Source organism: Homarus americanus, unplaced genomic scaffold (genome assembly GCF_018991925.1).
Source record: "Homarus americanus isolate GMGI-L3 unplaced genomic scaffold, GMGI_Hamer_2.0 scaffold28051, whole genome shotgun sequence".
In the NCBI taxonomy this organism is placed as follows: domain Eukaryota; kingdom Metazoa; phylum Arthropoda; class Malacostraca; order Decapoda; family Nephropidae; genus Homarus; species Homarus americanus.
The window spans coordinates 378,234-397,011 of NW_024720144.1; the positions used below are offsets into that span (position 1 = coordinate 378,234).

General features: G+C 42.5%; 1 protein-coding gene across 2 annotated transcripts in view; it reads right to left on the reverse strand.

Annotated features, from left to right (window-relative positions):
* The window catches only part of LOC121860407, a 65,554-nt gene that overhangs the window by 30,683 nt on the left and 16,093 nt on the right, over positions 1-18,778 (reverse strand). The window contains exons 2-3 of one of the 2 annotated variants that reach the window (XM_042357539.1): positions 17,145-17,177; positions 735-768 (exon numbers count right to left, since the gene is read on the reverse strand). In XM_042357539.1, the coding sequence (XP_042213473.1) occupies positions 735-768; positions 17,145-17,171 (61 nt within the window). In that variant the 5' untranslated portion in view covers positions 17,172-17,177. The remainder of the gene's footprint in view (positions 1-734; positions 769-17,144; positions 17,178-18,778) is intronic. The other variant, XM_042357540.1, reaches the window with a different exon arrangement.

Sequence of the window (18,778 nt, forward strand, 5' to 3'; positions counted from 1 at the left end):
CCATAAACAAGACCGTCTAGGTTTAGCCAAAATCTAGAAAATTAAATATTCTCGTGATATAACGAAATCAAACATTGTCTGATGTACTGTACTTTTAACTTTTAGTATAATGGCATACTTTAGTTATAGTCATACTTTCTCCCAAGCTCTCAACCTAGATACAGTACTTCTACTCTTACTGCAAAATGTGATGGTATACTGTAATGTGGTTTCACTACTACATTAGACTTCGCCGCGGTCGAATATAAACTAAACGAATATATACAATTCTAGCGACATATCCTAGTATAATTAATGTCTGCATATCTTCATACTCTAATTCTATAGCTGCATATCCTAGCGGACCTAGCCATATAACGTGATATATCCTAGCGACATATCGATAAAATACACTTCTAGCAACATTCTAGTTTAATGTAATTATCTAACTAATATATCCTAGCTTCATATTTTGATATATTATAATTCTAGTAACATAGCATGACATAACTTAAGGGTATTATTTCTAGCAACACATCCTGTAGTCTTCGTAGCCTATCAAGTTATTATGTTGAATACTGGTACCTGATGTTACTAGTTTGTCTCAATTTTAAATACCGAAATTATTACATATACTGTATACTGTATGTACATAATTGAGCGTACGTTTATGTGTGTGACATAAACATTGCTTGTGTCCCTCGCACTTCATCCATTACATAATGTTAATAAACAGCTTGGCCTCAGAACATTACCTCCTTCGGGATCGCAGTCATCGACGACAATCATCTGAAATGAAAAAGAAACAAATTTTAACGATTAAATCATTTCATAAATAAATTACGTTGGTCTTGATAGCTAACAGATACGTCAAGTCTCGCCAACGAGCCGCGTAAGGATAAACACATCACATTTATATACGTACACTTAGCTAATCAGGGATATAATTACTTATCATTAATTACTTCCAATAAAGAAAATCTAAGCGCCTGACACTCGATTGCTCTCAGTTGAAAGGACTTACGCATATAACGACATACATTTACAACTATTCGAAAGGTTATAAGCACACGGAGTCTGAAATTTACTACAATCAGAGGGACTCATTGTTGTATGTTGTTATTCGCAGGACCAGTGCTATCAAACTTCTACACGCCTAGTAGCCCTGGACCATCACCCTACCCCCCGAGCTTAAATATCGCTCTTTCATTTAGCTGGGAGAGAAGGGGGGGGGGGTGTTGGTGAGACCATTACGTGTACCACTCGAGTGCCGTCCACATATCTGAGGGTTGGCGACCACAGTCCTCCACACTAAACGTTTTCGGGCTGTTTTTACCAACCCTCCAAGGTTTGGTATCTCTGGGGACCCATTTTCTTTAATTTCATTCATCCATCCCAGTTTCTGTCTTCCCCAGGCCCCCTACTCTCAACTTTGTCCATAGTGTGTATACTGTACTCATGTTTGATTACTCTATAAATTTCATTTGTGTTTAATTCCATATTAAAAAGGCGATTCACTTTACTCTTGTCTCTTATAATATAAGACAACCAGCGGGGTCGTTGTGTACCCCTGGAAAACCCGTAGTGTACCCGTGGCCGTGGGGGTGCACGTACCGCTGGTTGAAAACCCGCCCGAGTGGTTCATATATAATGTCTCGATAACTATCCGACGAGTACACGATTGACATTTACCTGATGCTCACTGGCAGGGATTTATTCACGTTATTACATTTAGCACTGTTTAGAAGACTGCAATTATATTCAGACTGCATCATCACACTTGTTTTCATTAATATAAGATATAACATCACGATGTGTATTATGCAAACATACATAAAAACACACGAAAATATAAATAAACTACAGGGTGGTGAGTATACCTGGGCGTTGAGTCATCAGGTTGGTGCTGGCGCGGACTACACTCCCACACTTGCATTACGGTGACGCAAGTTGAAGTTCCTAACAATATCTCGCCATTTCTTGCGGTCATTGTTGTTAATTTATATTAATATTACACCAGAAGCGTTCCTTCACCTTCGTCCCAAATTGATATAAAAAGTCACTTTGGCGGTATCGACCACAAGTAAGTTTGTAATTATCTTCAGGGCTTCACGTTTCAAGGACGAAAGTATATTTTTTCCCCTCTTGTGTGTCATATACTACTAATAATTTACGATTTAGTTCAAAGAATTGGGTGCACATACCACTGGATCCCAAAATATATACATGTCACTGTAATACTGTAGAGGTAAAACTGTAAACGTCGATTTTAAAGGCAATTAAAAAAGAAAATCGTGTGTGTAACAGTTTCAAGTTTATCAGATGTCGAGAACATTTAGTTTAATCTGGAGAGGATGTTTCCAATTTGATGACAACCTGTGAACTTCTTGATGAGTGACCTTGATCTTATTATACCTTCACCAGAATGACGTGTATTCTCTGCAAAGACGAAGTTCACACACACGTGCACGATTCACATTGTTGTAAAATTTTAAAGTGTACGATACTAAGTCACCAACAGACTCAGATAGAGCCTTATGTGGGGGCTGTGCCATTTTACTTAACTTGGAGGTGCGGCCTGTGACCACTCCGAGTTAACAAAGACAGCCATGGACTCGTTAGGTTGGGTTAGGTTAGGTTAAGTTTGGTCATCTGGAAAGTAAATGGTCTATTAGTTAAGTAAATAATATATCCTTTCATTGTTCGTCTTACTTGCCACACAACAACAAATCTTAACTGTTTAATCACTTGATATGGAATTCTTGATCGTTGGATGGTGATTTTTTTTTTTATGCTGGCGTATAAACTGGTTAAAAGTTGTCCTGGTATGGTTGCCTTTCTAATTTACAAACCAAACCAGTCTCCGTGTGTGTATTTATTGTATGTCATCCTATTGTGAGTCTAATTATGCTTACCACCTGTTCTCGTTTGTGTTATTAATTGATATGTTGATGGTGTAACGTCTGTCGCCTTACCTTTTTTGCTTTCTTCCTGTTGACAACAAGAATACCCTATTTTCTTTAAGAACGGGTTAAAGTATTTCTAGATATTGTTTTTGAATTACCTTTAACCATGAAAAACAAGACTGCATTACAGTATTCTCCGGACACTGAAGCACTAGGTTAATCTGTGCTGCATTACGGTATTCTCCGGACACTGAAGCACTAGGTTACATCTGTGCTGCATTACAATATTCTCCGGACACTGAAGCACTAGGTTACATCTGTGCTGCATTACGGTATTCTCCGGACACTGAAGCACTAGGTTACTTCTGTGCTGCATTACAATATTCTCCGGACATTGAAGCACTAGGTTACATCTGTGCTGCATTACAATATTCTCCGGACACTGTAGCACTAGGTTACATCTGTGCTGCATTACAATATTCTCCGGACATTGAAGCACTAAACGGTTACTTCTGGCTGCTGCGTACAATATTCTCCGGACACTGAAGCACTGGTGAATCTGTGCTGCATTACGGTATTTTCGGACACTTACGCACTAGGTTACATCTGTGCTGCGTACAATAATATTCTCCGGACACTGAAGCACTAGGCTACATCTGTGCTGCGTACAATATTCTCCGGACACTGGGCTTTACTAGGTTAATCTGTGCTGCATTGCAGTATTCTTCGGATCTGAAGCACTAGGTTAATCTGTTAACTGCATTACGGTATTCTCCGGACACTGAAGCACTAGGTTACATCTGTGCTGCATTACAATATTCTCCGGACACTGAAGCACTGAGTTACATCTGTGCTGCATTACAATATTCTCCGGACACTGAAGCGCCTAGGTTAATCTGTGCTGCCAATACGATATTCCTCAAAACACTGAAGCACTAGGTTACATCTGTGCTGCATTACGATATTCTTCGGACTCTGAAGCACTAGGTTAATCTGTGCTGCATTACGATATTATCCGGACACTGAAGCACTAGGTTACATCTGTGCTGCATTACAATATTCTCCGAACATTGAAGCACTAGGTTACATATGTGCTGCATTAAAATATTCTCCGGACAGTGAAGCACGAGGTTACATCTGTGCTGCATTACGATATTCTTCGGACTCTGAAGCACTAGGTTAATCTGTGCTGCATTACGATATTATCCGGACACTGAAGCACTAGGTTACATCTGTGCTGCATTACAATATTCTCCGAACATTGAAGCACTAGGTTACATATGTGCTGCATTAAAATATTCTCCGGACAGTGAAGCACGAGGTTACATCTGTGCTGCATTACGATATTCTTCGGACTCTGAAGCACTAGGTTAATCTGTGCTGCATTACGATATTATCCGGACACTGAAGCACTAGGTTACATCTGTGCTGCATTACAATATTCTCCGGACATTGAAGCAGTAGGTTACATCTGTGCTGCATTACAATATTCTCCGGACATTGAAGCACTAGGTTACATCTGTGCTGCATTACGATATTCTCCGGACATTGAAGCACTAGGTTACATCTGTGCTGCATGACAGTACTTTACTCTCCGACCGTTAACAAGAAAATCAATCAAGGGCGTGGAAATGTCTCAACCGATAGATTAGTGGTTGAAAAGTTACCGTTTAATAACACTAGGTGGAGCTACCTAAGTTTAACTCGCCTACATCACAGAGAAACCCAAGGCTACTTAATCATATCCCCGATTTTCAAAAGTTCGTATCATTTTTCCGTGTTTGATGGCTGTCGGAAATGACATTGAAATTCCACCGAGACTTTACCGTAACTAGATGTTGTTAGAAATATAATTAACACATGATTGTGAGAATCTCAATTGAGGAGTGTTTGGTAATGACATATTTTTATTTTTTTCAAAGCCAATATGACCTTAAATTATTATCCAGTCATCGATAGGCTGCCGGTGTGTGTATAACCGTCGTTGTGATTATTAATATAAGCCCTTCAGCTGCTAGGTTTATTTAGTATCGTGGCTAGTTTTATTTCCTACAAGTTACAGCTCCTTAAAACAATGGAAGAAAGTGTTGTAGCGACACTTGATCGAGGTGAACATGTCTGAAACACATACTATATATATTATACGGAAGCAATAAGCATATCTCATACATTTGCTAGATCAGTGAACATACTTAATACACAACTGTTTCCCGAAGGTGAACTTGTTTTTGTGACATAACTGTACAGCCGGAGAGAGAGAGAGAGAGAGAGAGAGTGGAAATGTCGGCCTTTAATTTAAGTCAGATAAAGTTTAACTGTCTGTTATCCATTGAGGAACAAGTCCAGGCTGCAGATTCTCAGATGTTTCTAAGATAAATATTCCTCGTTATTGGAGAAATAAGACTAAGCAGTGCATAACTAGTTGACTGACGCGACAGCTTACAACTATTTCCAAAGATTACACCAAAAATACCCTAATCCATTGACCAAAAACACCTATTAGGAGACAATTAACTTAGGAGAAACTTCGAAAAAGACTCGATTTCCTAAATAAAGTTAAGTGCACGAAACTTTGCTGAGAATTTAATTTCGGCGCCATTTTTTGTATTAGTGATGTAGGTTCAGTGAGTCTGTAATATAATAGAAAATAACTTTAGCTACAAGAAAAATTAACTTGCGAATCTTAATGGACCATACCTCTAATTAGAGGCAGAAATTTAGTTAACGAACCTTTGAAAATTTAGATCCCAAGTCCGGCTTCTGAAGAAAAAAAAATTATACGTAATTGACAAAACATTTTTTTTTCTCTACTAATTTTAATACCATTTTGACTCATTATAACTTAACTGAGGGTAAATTAGTTACATCCATTCTCATGCTGTATTTTAAGGGGTAAATTTAGCGGGAGAATCGTCGAGATTGATATATAAGTTCGATATTCTTACTGAGGGTTAAACCGCTGCTTGGCCACACCTAACCGTGACTCACAACCACTGATGAGTTGCGTTGCAGTTGATGTATGTGGATGATGAGTATACATGAGTGTGCGTGTGTGTGTGTGTGTGTCTGTATGTGTATCAGAAATCGGTTAATAAATATATAGGTGAGAATGAGGAACTTTATACCCCGACATAAGAATATAGTTGAGGTGCAATAAAGAGTGAATGAAGTCGACCCGCACCTCCGCACATCACAATAAAAACAAACACTCGACGCCACTCCTTCTCCACCACACCTCCCTCATCTCTCACCTCCCTCATCCGCCACACCTACCTCACATTTCCTCACTCACATACCTCACTTCTCCACCCTCACCACACCTTCAGTACCTCACCTTTCCTCCATCACCCACCACATTTACCTCACCTTTCCTCCCTCACCCACCACACTTACCTCACCTCACCTCAGCGTCCTCCCACAAGGTAAGTATCCATCTCTAATTCCCCTCTACTCCAGAGACTCACGGCAAAGGGTTATTTCTCACTGGACAAAAATCTCACCGCTAAAATAAGACAACAAAAAACTACTGGACTGATCGAAAAACCCACTGGACTGGACAGAAACCCACTGGACTGGACAGAAACCCACTGGACTGGACAAAAACCCACTGGACTGGACAAAAAACCCCACTGGACTGGACAAAAAAAAAACACTGGACTGGACAAAAAACCCCACTGGACTGAACAAAACCCACTGGACTGAACCACAAAAAAACCACTGGACTGGACAAAAAACCCGCTGGACTGGACAAAAACCACTGGACCTGGACAAAAACCCATTCGACTGGTTAAAAACCCGCTGGACTGGACAAAAACCCACTGGACTGGACAAAAGCCCACCGGAGTAGACAAAAAATCCCGCTAAATAAGACAACAAAACCCACTGGATTGGATACAAAACCCCACTGGACTGGACAAAAAACCCAATGGGCTGGACCAAAACCCACTGGACCAGACAAAAATATCACTGGACTGGACAAAAACCCACTGGACTGGACAAAAAAACCCACTGGACTGGGCAAAAACCCACTGGACTGGACAAAAACCCACTGGACTGGACAAAAACCCACTGGACTGGACAAAAACTCACTGGACTGGACAAAAAAACCACTGGACTGGACAAAACCCCCCCACTGTGCAATATGACACTGAAAAAATTCCTAATACCAAATTTGCTTCAGACAAAACCCCATTGGACAAAATACCATCAATGAAATAACAAAAGAATAAAAAAATCCCACCACCAAAATCCTAATTAAAAAAAACGCAGACAAAATCCCACTGGACAAAATATCAACACCTAGACAAAATCTCCCTCCTAACACTATGGTGAAGAAAATCCCTCTTTTTTGGGTTTGTTTTAACTGCTAATATTCCTGTTAATTCCGGTTATGGTAAGTTAAAGGGGCTTGGGTTAGGCTAGGCTAGGTTAGGTTAGGTTAGGCTAGGTTAGGTTAGGTTAGGTTAGGTTAGGTTAGGCTAGGCTAGGTTAGGTTATGTTAGATTAGGATTGAACTAGGTTAGGTTAGGTTAGGTTAGGTTAGGCTAGGCTAGGTTAGGCTAGGCTAGGTTAGGTTAGGTATTATTTCAAACTGGTGAGGATGTTATCTTGATACCGTACATTGATTGACGACGACTGACAGACATACAGTATATAACCTGTCTTCTGTTACAGGCTGTGGCCACTGACGGTCGCCTCTCTCTCTCCCTCTCTCTCTCTCTCTCTCTCTCTCTCTCTCTCTCTCTCTCACACACACACACACACACACAGACACACACACACACACACACACACACACACCTCATAAGAAATCGGGAATTCCCCTAAAATATTGTTCTCTCAGCATCTAGTATAGCCTTTGTTAAGCTCCTCGTAATACCCGGAACTTATAACCGGACAGGACCTACGTACCCCCCAGACACTATCCCAGTAGCCAGCCAGGTACACGGTAAAATGAGTTAAGAAATTCAGAGTCTAGTTCCGGGGATTAGTTTGGCTCTAATTTGTATTTTAATTACGGTCACCTGAAGGTTTGGCGCCCCAGTTTAATTTCACCTGAAGATTACAGTATATAACCATCCTGACGTTAACCTAACCTCACCTAACCTAAGCACCCTGACACTAACCTAACCTAACCTAAGCACTGTGGCACTAACCTAATCACCGTGACACTAACCTAACCTAAGCACCATGACACTAACCTAACCTAAGCACCATGACACTAACCTAACCTAAGCACTGTGACATTAACCTAACCTAAGCACCATGACACTAACCTAACCTAAGCACTGTGACGCTAACCTAACCTAAGCACCATGACACTAACCTAACCTAATCTAACCTGCCATGCTCGGTAAGTTCACGCTGGAGAACACCTTTTACACGTCAGGGTTGGGAGTGATCAAGGAGCGCAGTGTTAGGTAAGCGGCGTATATGCTGTACCTCGTTACCGCCAACATTTCAGTTATTTAGCATGGTGTGTGTGTGTGTGTGTGTGTGTGTGTGTGTGTGAGTGACAAAGAAAGTGTTGGCATGCATGTATGTGTGTATGACCGTGGCCGTGTATGTGTTTTTATGTGTGTGTGTGTGTGAGAATGTTGGCATGCCTGTGTGTGTATGTGTGACCGTATATGTGTGTGTGTGAGAATGTTGGCATGCCTGCCAATGTGTGTATGTGTGACCGTATATGTGTGTGTGTGAGAATGTTGGCATGCCTGTGTGTGTATGTGTGTGACCGTATATGTGTGTGTGTGAAAGTGTTGGCATGCCCGTGTGTGTATGTGTGACCCGTGTGTGTGTGTGAGAGAGAATGTTGGCATGCTGCCCGTGTGTGTATGTGTGACCGTGTGTGTGTGTGTGAGAGAGAGAGAATGTTGGCATGCCCGTGTGTGTATGTGTGACCGTGTGTGTGTGTGTGTGAGAGAGAATGTTGGCATGCCCGTGTGTGTATGTGTGACCGTGTGTGTGTGTGAAAGAATATTGGCATGCCCGTGTGTGTGTGTGTGCGTGTGAGAGGGAGTGTTTGCATGCTTGTGAACACGTTGATGAGGGTCGCCAGCAAGACAGTCAGTGACGTCAAAATATAAATCTATCCAAAGTTTTGAAGAGGCGACAAGCAGGATGGGTTGTGGCTAAATGTGTGCTCAAGTTCCTCCGCCATCCACCCACACATACACACTCGCACCAACACACACACACACACACACACACACACAGTAGGACCGTCAGAGTGTGGTACGGAATGTCTCACGGTTACAAGCCAGAGGAACAACCCGTCCTGTCTGGCCCCAATCTAACGTACAGTACACGAGGGGCCAATACATTCACTTGAACCTGGTGCTTGGTGAACACATTTGACCCTATCATGTGGTCCACTCGTGCGAAAAAGGTTGAGGAACTCGAGGACAAGTGTTCGAGGATATTGGCCGTTGACAAAGCCTGTTAGGTCATACTATAAAACAGGCCAGACCCAGTAAATCGCTTCTCTCTTGTAAGAAACATCATATATACTGTGAACTTGCGGATTTACTTCATTAAACACCAGTGTCTTGCTTACATCAAAGGCCTCAGTATGTCTCTGTCAAGTAGAAGTCCTGAAGTTGGCCGAGCGGTGTGTGTGTTACATCGTGCCTTCAAGATTTCCGGAAAGATGCAGAAGTCTTCCACAAAGTTTGTCTTCAGGCTGTGATGGAGACTGACGAGGCAGACAGTGAGAAGCAACATTCCCGCTGAGACAACCGACGAATATTATAGGCCTTCGCTAACAGTTCCATTCCTTAACCACACGGTATTACAGAGATGCATTCAGGTTCTCTAAAATATAGGGAATGACGTTAGTGGGGCAAAAACTAATCCCATTTATGCCGGCGTGTTCTGAGTGTGGAGGACTTGGGCTAGTTTGAAGATGACCCATGGCACCTTAATCCCATTATGCCGGCGTGTTCTGAGTGTGAGGACTTGGGATAGTTTGAAGATGACCCTTAACATGTAATCCCATTTATGCCGGCGTGTTCTGAGTGGCGGGACTTGGGATGGTTTGAGATGACCCAATAGCCATCACCTTAATCCCATTTATGCCGGCGTGTTCTGAGTGTAGAGGACTTGGAGCTGGATTTGAAGATGACCCGCCATCACCTTAATCCCATTTATGCCGGCGTGTTCTGAGTGTGGAGGACTTGGGCTGGTTGAAGATGACCCACGCCAGCACCTTAATCCCATTTATGCCGGCGTGTTCTGGAGTGTGAGGGACTGGGCTGGTTTGAAGATGACCCGCCATCACCTTAATCCCATTTATGCCGGCGTGTTCACAGGTGTGGAGGACTTGGGCTGGTTTGAAGATGACCCGCCAGCACCTTAATCCCATTTATGCCGGCGTGTTCTGAGTGTGAGGACTTGGGCTAGTTTGAAGATGACCCGCCATCACCTTAATCCCATTTATGCCGGCGTGTTCTGAGTGTGGAGGACTTGGGCTAGTTTGAAGATGACCCGCCAGCACCTGGAGTCTTGACGACGATTTACAACGGTGGAGTAAACTGTGGCCGGACAACAACAATACACCAAACGTCAACATAATTTTAAACATAAGTGCCACATTTCCCGCCACAAGCTGCCAGTGTGAGAGAACCATCATCACACTGAGGTCGTTCCACACTGTACCTGCGTTCCACGGTCCACCAGAACCACATGAATGCTTTGACCTTCGTGTACCTTATACCTTATCTATTAGAGCCGAAGTTCACTAGAATTTAGGACCTTTGAAACTGAGGTCTATTAGGACGGGCCCATTATGACTAGGAGCTATAAGGACCGGAGGAACACAACTTTCCATAAATGATATACAGTACAGTATAGTATGTAGGAGGAAGTGGCTTTATTGATTATATTAAGTCATTTGTACCTTATTGTGGCAAAAGGTTGGTTATGTGACGTAAACAATTATTCACTTCATATACACTTTAGGGCGGGGGTGGGGGACACTAAATTACAGGTAGACAAAGGTGGACCTCATGTACTTTTGTGCATCAATATTGGGGTTACTAGGTTTTGTGTGGTGTGTGTCAGGTTATCTGTTGGGGGCATCATACTGCAGGGTGAGTGAGATAGACTATAGTGAACCAGCGAATTTCCAAAAGCTGAGGGGAGGGTTGATATAATGTGTCACCGTTTGGCATGGAACCCACAGGTGTTTTTGCTTGGTAGCGTGAAAAACTTAGCAGTGAATTTGACTTCTTTCTTACAGCAATAATCTACAGCAGGAAGAAACCCTTGTAGAATGTCCAAGCTGCTGTGGGTATTTGCTGAAGCAGGTCTTGTTTTACTTATGTTGTCAAGATGAAACATAAAGAAGACCAGTGGTGTGTACTATGAGCGATCTTATAATCTTGAGGAACTTGTGTACACCTCTATAGCAATCTTGTAGGGTCAATCTGTTTACCTAGCATCAAATTACAAGCCAGAATTAAGGTGAAGAAACGTGTTAAGGATTTTCTAAGTTAGTTTTGTCTCTAATCATAAACTTCACAGTTATGAATTATACCCCAGTCAATATTGAAGTGATTTTTCTGTGCGTCAATATTGGTGTTTTTTGTGCGTCAATATTGGATTTATTCTGTGCGTCAATATTGGTGTTATTCTGTGCGTCAATATTGGTGTTATTCTGTGAGTCAATATTGGATTTATTCTGTGCGTCAATATTGGTGTTATTCTGTGCGTCAATATTGGTGTTATTCTGTGCGTCAATATTGGAGTTATTCTGTGCGTCAATATTTGTGTTATTCTGTGCGTCAATATTGGAGTCATTCTGTGCGTCAATATTAGTGTCATTCTGTGCGTCAATATTGGTGTTATTCTATGCGTCACTATTGAATCACGTGATTAAGATTAAACAACCTAATGCTAACCTAACCTAACCTAGCTCCCCCTGGTAGCGTTGGTCTCTAATCGTCAGGTGAATTAAACTACCTAGGCTGTCTAATCTTGAGGTGGCACGACTACAGAGCCACTAGCCTCTCCTCCTGGGCTTCCTGCAGGACAAGACTCTCAAGAAAAATACGGCGGGAGTTCTTCACAGGTCATTGACCCCTTACCAGCGTCTTGACCATTTATAATTATGGTGGCCGTTTGGTAAATCAGAAACCTTGGTGAATAATCATAGTAATAATAATGATAATGATAATAAATAATTAATAATAATAATTGATATTTAGTCAATTTAACCCAACGTTGTTTAATTATACTACATTAAGTATTAAATGTTAAGCTTTGTGAAAACTGACCTAAATATTAACACCGTGGAGTTCTGAAGGTCATGTGATTATCGTGTATATAAGTTAACTGTTGCTTTGAGAGAGAAAGAGAGAGAGAGAGTGAGTGTGTGTTAACCCCTTAAGCGTGAGATTTAATGTAGTGTTAACTGGCCGTGCATCACTATAAGGACTTCAAAATCAATAATAAACCATGTTGTGTGTCACTCACTTGGGCACTTGTTCGAAAGCCGGCCATTGGCAAAGATAATAACACCCCCTACCCCCCCAACCCCCTACCCCCTACCCCCCAACCCTTACCCCCAAACCCCCCTTGAAGCCACATTACTCGCCGATTGGTTGAGATGAGGTGTGACGTTAGCATATGACGTCTGGGGGGCAGAGACACTGACATTCCAAGAGGTATGACAGACAGGTGGTTGACATATCTTCCCTGTCATAGATCGACATCGGGTCAGGAGACGTCAATAAGTTATTTTTCAACCACTGTCCACCCGTCTACTGTCTGGTCTAAACCCTCTTGCATAACTTTTTAACGTGTTGCGAGAATAAAACCATATATATAAATATTTTACCACGATGTTGCTTGACGCTTTATATTTACATTAATTATTATTATTTTTATTATTATTATTATTATTATTATTATTATTATTATTATTATTATTATTATTATAGTCAATCAGCCGGGCATAGGAAATATGGGACTATTAATCACCTGCCCGGTAAATTTACTCCAGGTTTACTGCCGTTCGATAGCGGGTTTTAGGAGTGATCGATTTTACGGCTCGAGTCTTGCTATTCATTACGCCATTAAAATCTAATCTTATTTCGCATATCAAAGACTGAACTTAAGTTGTTTTTTGTCAATTAAAGTCTAATATTCCAAGTTCTTAGTGCTAGAGTGAGGATCAGTATACAGTAGTCACAAGTAGTGTATAATAACTAATGGAGTTAGAGATGGTGTGGAATACGACTGTGGCTGGAGGGGGAGTTGGTGAGGTACGATAATTTACGACAGCTGGAGGTTCGACCCTGTGGCCCGTTATTTCCTGCGGCGCGAGACGTGTCTACTTACCCACCCACAGCCACTATCGCCACCATGTCAGTGGTAACAGTTCCCCGGGTAATTATTATTTCAAGGAGGCTTATCTTTAGTGAGAAAAACGGTCATCATACAGGCGCCACTGTCGCTTCTTGCTGCAGTGAATGATAGTGAGGTAGACGACGCTGAACTGTACTGTACACCAGTCACCAAGCCACCACCCTACCTCAGGCGTCTTGACTGTACTAATATTAGATTAATTGTGTGTGTGTGTGTGTGTGTGTGTGTGTGTGTGTGTGTGTGAATAAAGGTAAATCTAAGGATGGACGGTATTTGCTATACACTGGTTAGAAGAAAGTATCAATAATTAATAAATGTAAAACTGTTAAAACCCGCCAGTCTGGTCCCCGCCACGGCGTGACGGGGTGTGGTGGAGGTCGTGGCGGCGTGCTCACCACTCGTGTTGTGTGAATGTTACCGGACCAATTTACTGAGGCTAAAGTACCGCAACTCATACACCCATACAGAGTTTCTCCTCCCTGGTCCTTGTACACTACCTCGTTCATCTATACCAGGAAACTGTAGTTGCATTTGGGACACCGAGAGAGACAAACAGTAACACACACTCGTACACATGTGTGATTATGAAACATTTTCTAGAACCTTATTTAGAGTTGCACATTTATAGTTAATTGAACAAAGGTCTTAGTTTACCGGCCGGAAACGTAATCTCTAAGTTCTAAAATAATAACCAGAATGACTTGACCTTGAAAGTTTTGTAACGTTCTATTCTTTGACTGAACTCCTCTTACCCATGTAGCTCTAGGACCTGGCGGATGTAACTATAAAACATTTAGTGTGTTTATGAAATCAATGTGTGTGTGTGTGTGTGTGTGTGTGTGTGTGTGTGTGTGTGTGTGTGTGTGTGTGTGTGTGTGTGTGTGTGCTTCCTCTCGCTTTCAGTTACCTCCGATGGCTAGCCCTCGTGGCGAACAGGGAAGCAAATTGCATAAGTTCTCCCACTGCCAGTATACAGCCTCCTCGTAACAACACACGGTAACTGGGTGCCTCATGGGCCCAGGCTAGACCAGCAGTGGGCCCCAGAGGGACGGCACATAAGCCCACTGGCATGTGGACACGTCGTGGTGCCTACCAACCACTGCCCTGCTACCTTGCCGATTAATCTTGGTAGGTATAAGGCTACGGGAGTAAACCCTGAACGAAAAATCTGCGGTGGAGCCTCGCATTGGGCAGGCATGTTTACAGGCTCCAGTAAGATCCCAACGCCGGTAGAGGCGGAAGAGGTGACCAACAGGGAAACCCAACGACTACATTGGCAGATGAAGGTCATGCATGATGAAGCGAAACCCAACAAACTGGGCTATCAGCAGTCCATTGCAACTCTCCCTCTCCCCAGTCGTTGCAACACTTGCACCACTGGATCAGGAAAATGGAGAGTCAAGATATGTGGTTGCAGCCTGTGCTCCTGCCTCACCACATAAATCAACTCACATGCAGCCATCATCCAGCTCATCATACTTCTCATCATTATCAAAACCCCTATACCCCCAAAAGTCCTATGGTGACGGACGAGTGGCGACGGGGACAGGCAGAGATGACTGCCGGGAGTCTCTAGTCACAACTATGCACATGGGCGGCAAAGATAAGACGGTTGTTTATGCACTGGGATCTATGCAGCAGTGCAATCCTGTCCTGTCTGTGTGACTGAGCAGCCCTTTTGAGGAGCCACTCTGCTCATCCCACAGGAGAAGGGGGCTAGAAAAGGTACCCTAAACATAGCCTGCCTAAAGAACCAACCTGACTGGGCAACTGTACCCAGTAAGGTCATCCTTATGTGGTCGAAAACAAAATCATAATCACAGGTCAAAGCAAAAACAAACTATACAACCTCTTATGGTCGCTGCATGGAATATCAGGACCCTTCTGGATACTGGCACAAATGAGCGGACTGAAAGAACTGCCATTATTGAGTCCCGGCTCTCAGACGAGGGTTGACTCACTGAACGGGGGTCTAGTTATACCTTCTTCTGGAAGGGTAAGCCTGCTGCGGAGACAAACCGCAATTATGGAGTAGGGATTTGCCAACCGCCAATGCATCCTACATAGGCTAACTGAAATGCCTTTTCCATCTACTTGACTGCCTTCGTTACTCGTGCCAGTGCCAATTTAGCTGGTGGGGTGGACAACCAGTACCGGATGAAGGGTCTTTTCAACATTAAGACAGCTCCAGGCAGGAACAAAGGTGTCGGCAGCTTCCATTACTGAACTTCAGTATGCAGATGACCTCACCCTTGTTGCTCACACTGAACGCGACCTACAGGAGATCCTGAACACCTATGCAGATGCATATGCACACTTTGGCCTTGAGGTGAATGTACGTAAGACTCGGATACTCTTTCAGCCTGTCTCTGGTTGTGCCGCATCACCATCCATCCAGCCTAACGGCACTATCCTCTTTAATGTTACCCACTTTCGGTATCTCGGCTCCCACCTGTCCACTACTGCAGACATCGATGAGGAGATTCAGCATCAGATCATATGTGCATCTCAAGCCTTTGGCAGACACCGTACCCGTGTTTTCAACAGTAGGGAGCTGAAATTATCTACAAAGTTGCACATATATCGAGCAGTGGTCCTCCCCACCCTGCTACATGGCAGCGAGACATGGGTCACTCACATACAGAAGGCATCTCAAGACACTTGAAAACTTTCACCAACGTAGTCTACATTCCATCCTCCGAGTTCGCTGGGAAGACAAGAGAACAAATGCCAGTAGTCTCGCTGACACCAACTGTAGGAGCATCGAGGCTACCATTATCCATGAACAACTACGTTGGACTGGCCATGTTACCCGCATGGACGACAGTAGACTGCCAAAGCAGCTACTTTACAGTCACCTAACGAATAGTAAACGTAACGCTGACGGACAACTGAAAAGGTATAAGGATAGTCTTAAGGCAAACCTGAAAAGTGCCAAATCGGCCACTTCACCTGGAAGACGATTACTCCACACTATAACGCTTGGAGGAGCACCACACGAGGTGTCAATACTTTCGAGCTAGCATACCTGGGCAGATAAGCGTCAACGCCGGAAAGACGCTGCCGCCGCCCCTCCCGCACTAGATGTAGCCCTCCACAAGTGCAACATTTGCTGACGACCTTGCCGGTACCGTATCGGCCTCTCGAGTCACCTCAGAGCTCACCAACGAAGGTGACATCCTTAATAACTCATATCATTGCATCAAAGGTAGATGATTGTCATACTTGATTCCGAGTGACAGCAAAGTGGTAGTGTGTGTGACCTCCACCTTGAACTGTATCTCGCCCTCGACTTTATCTGAAACTGACCCAATACCTTAAAGGTAGAAGGTTAAGGTGTTGGTATTAAGCACAGGAAACAAACGAACTGTCTCAGCCGACACGTTGATATTTTTTTTATGTTCCCACCAAGTTGTAAAATGAAGTGTAATTTGATTTAGTAAAACACCACACACACTATACTACATGCTGTCTACACCACACACTATACTACATGCTGTCTACATCACACCACACTCTATACTACATGCTGTCTACACCACACACTATACTACATGCTGTCTACACCACACACTATACTACATGCTGTCTACACCACACACACTATACTACATGCTGTCTACACCACACACTATACTACATGCTGTCTACACCATACCCTATACTACATGCTGTCTACACCACACACTATACTACATGCTGTCTACACCACACACTATACTACATGCTGTCTACACCACACACTATACTACATGCTGTCTACACCACACACTATACTACATGCTGTCTACACCACACACTATACTACATGCTGTCTACACCATATACACACCACGCACTATACTATATGCTGTCTACACCACACCACACCACACCACGCACTATACTAACTTTTCGCTGGCGGCACTTCTGAGGCATTGCGTCCTGAAATTAAAAAGAAGTTGTGTTAGTTCAAGATTATGAGAACCGAGACGGGGTTGTGTGTGTGTGGCGGGGGGTGACGTTATGTGTACACAAAGTCTGACGGCTGTGAGACTACTAACGTTTTTAACAATTTATAAACGATGACGTGAAGTAAACTAACGTCACATATACCAGTAACTTAAAACTAAAAACATTTAGGTTAGATTAACGTTAGGTTAGGTTAGGTTAGGTTAGGTTAGGTAAAATACTTAATAATCATGTAGATATAAACTGCAGTAAAGGTCTTTTAATATGTACTGGGACGCAAAATTTTACTTACTATATATTATTAACAAGGAAATACTCTATTTTAATCACATTTAGCGACATAATTTTAACTAAACCTAAAAATTACAGAAAAAAAAAAAAAAAAAACTCAACTTAACGGATTCAGTTACTCTGTTTATAAAGCTTCCTTGGGTGTGTGGTTTAGGTCACCTCATGTTCTTTGTCCTTGAAACTCCTGCAGCAGAATACCAGGTAACGGAGGGTATAGTAACAAGACATATTAATAATCTTTCGTATATTATTTGTCATGATATATTTGGTGAATTATTATACTCTTATATAACGTGTGTCTATAGTTATATCAAAAGTAGATATAATTATTATTTGACTCGAAATTTTAAAAGAATTATATAGGTAGATTATAATGAGTGTTATAGGTAAAAGTTATCGTGACATAGGTAACTGTTGGTATTATGATTGATGCATAACACGAGGACACGAGTATAGATCATAAATATAATTCACGCTTCACAACCTGCTTATTGATGAATAAAAACATCTATCACATGAATTCAATGAGTCGTGTTTATACCGCCTCATAATGACCCCAGTTTTATGAGGTTAGTTTACGCTTATATGTCGAGTACTGCTGGCCCTGGATAAACGTGGGAAGGGTGTTAGCCAGTGTGACCTCCAAGGCCTTCAGTGTGACCCCAAGGCGTTCAGTGTGACCCCAAGGCTTCAGTGTGACCCCAAGGCGTTCAGTGTGACCCCCCAAGACCCTCAGTGTGACCCCAAGGCGTTCAGTGTTTTTCCTACTTTACTAACTAGTCAATAAGATTCACTATAAGTAACAAAAACAGAAGATTAACCACTCGCCCTTGTTTGTAACCAGAGACGCCACAGCACCGCGGGAACGTCTGAAAATACCAGATTCAATCGATTGCCAGAGACCTGAGTGAGCTGTTGTGTTGTGTTGTGTTATGTTTTGTTGTTGTGTTTGTTGTGTTGTGTATAAGTCCCTGACAGAAACTATACCCATTCCAGACAGACAGACAGACAGACACCTTGAAATGGGTAAAGTTAAGATCTGTTTTGTGGATAAATGGGACAGAATGACCGCAGTTTGACTCTTAAATAAGGAGTCGAACGCACCACCAACAAAGTTTGCATCCCGGAATATAGGCAAAAGGCTAAAAAAAAACCCACAAAACCATAAAAACACAAAAAAAAAAAACCAGATAGAGTGTAGTGGTTTTGATGGGTGTGGGAGAAAGAAACACAAGGAAGAGCTAAGTTTCTTTATTCCTCTTAACGTCTCGGGCATCAATCAA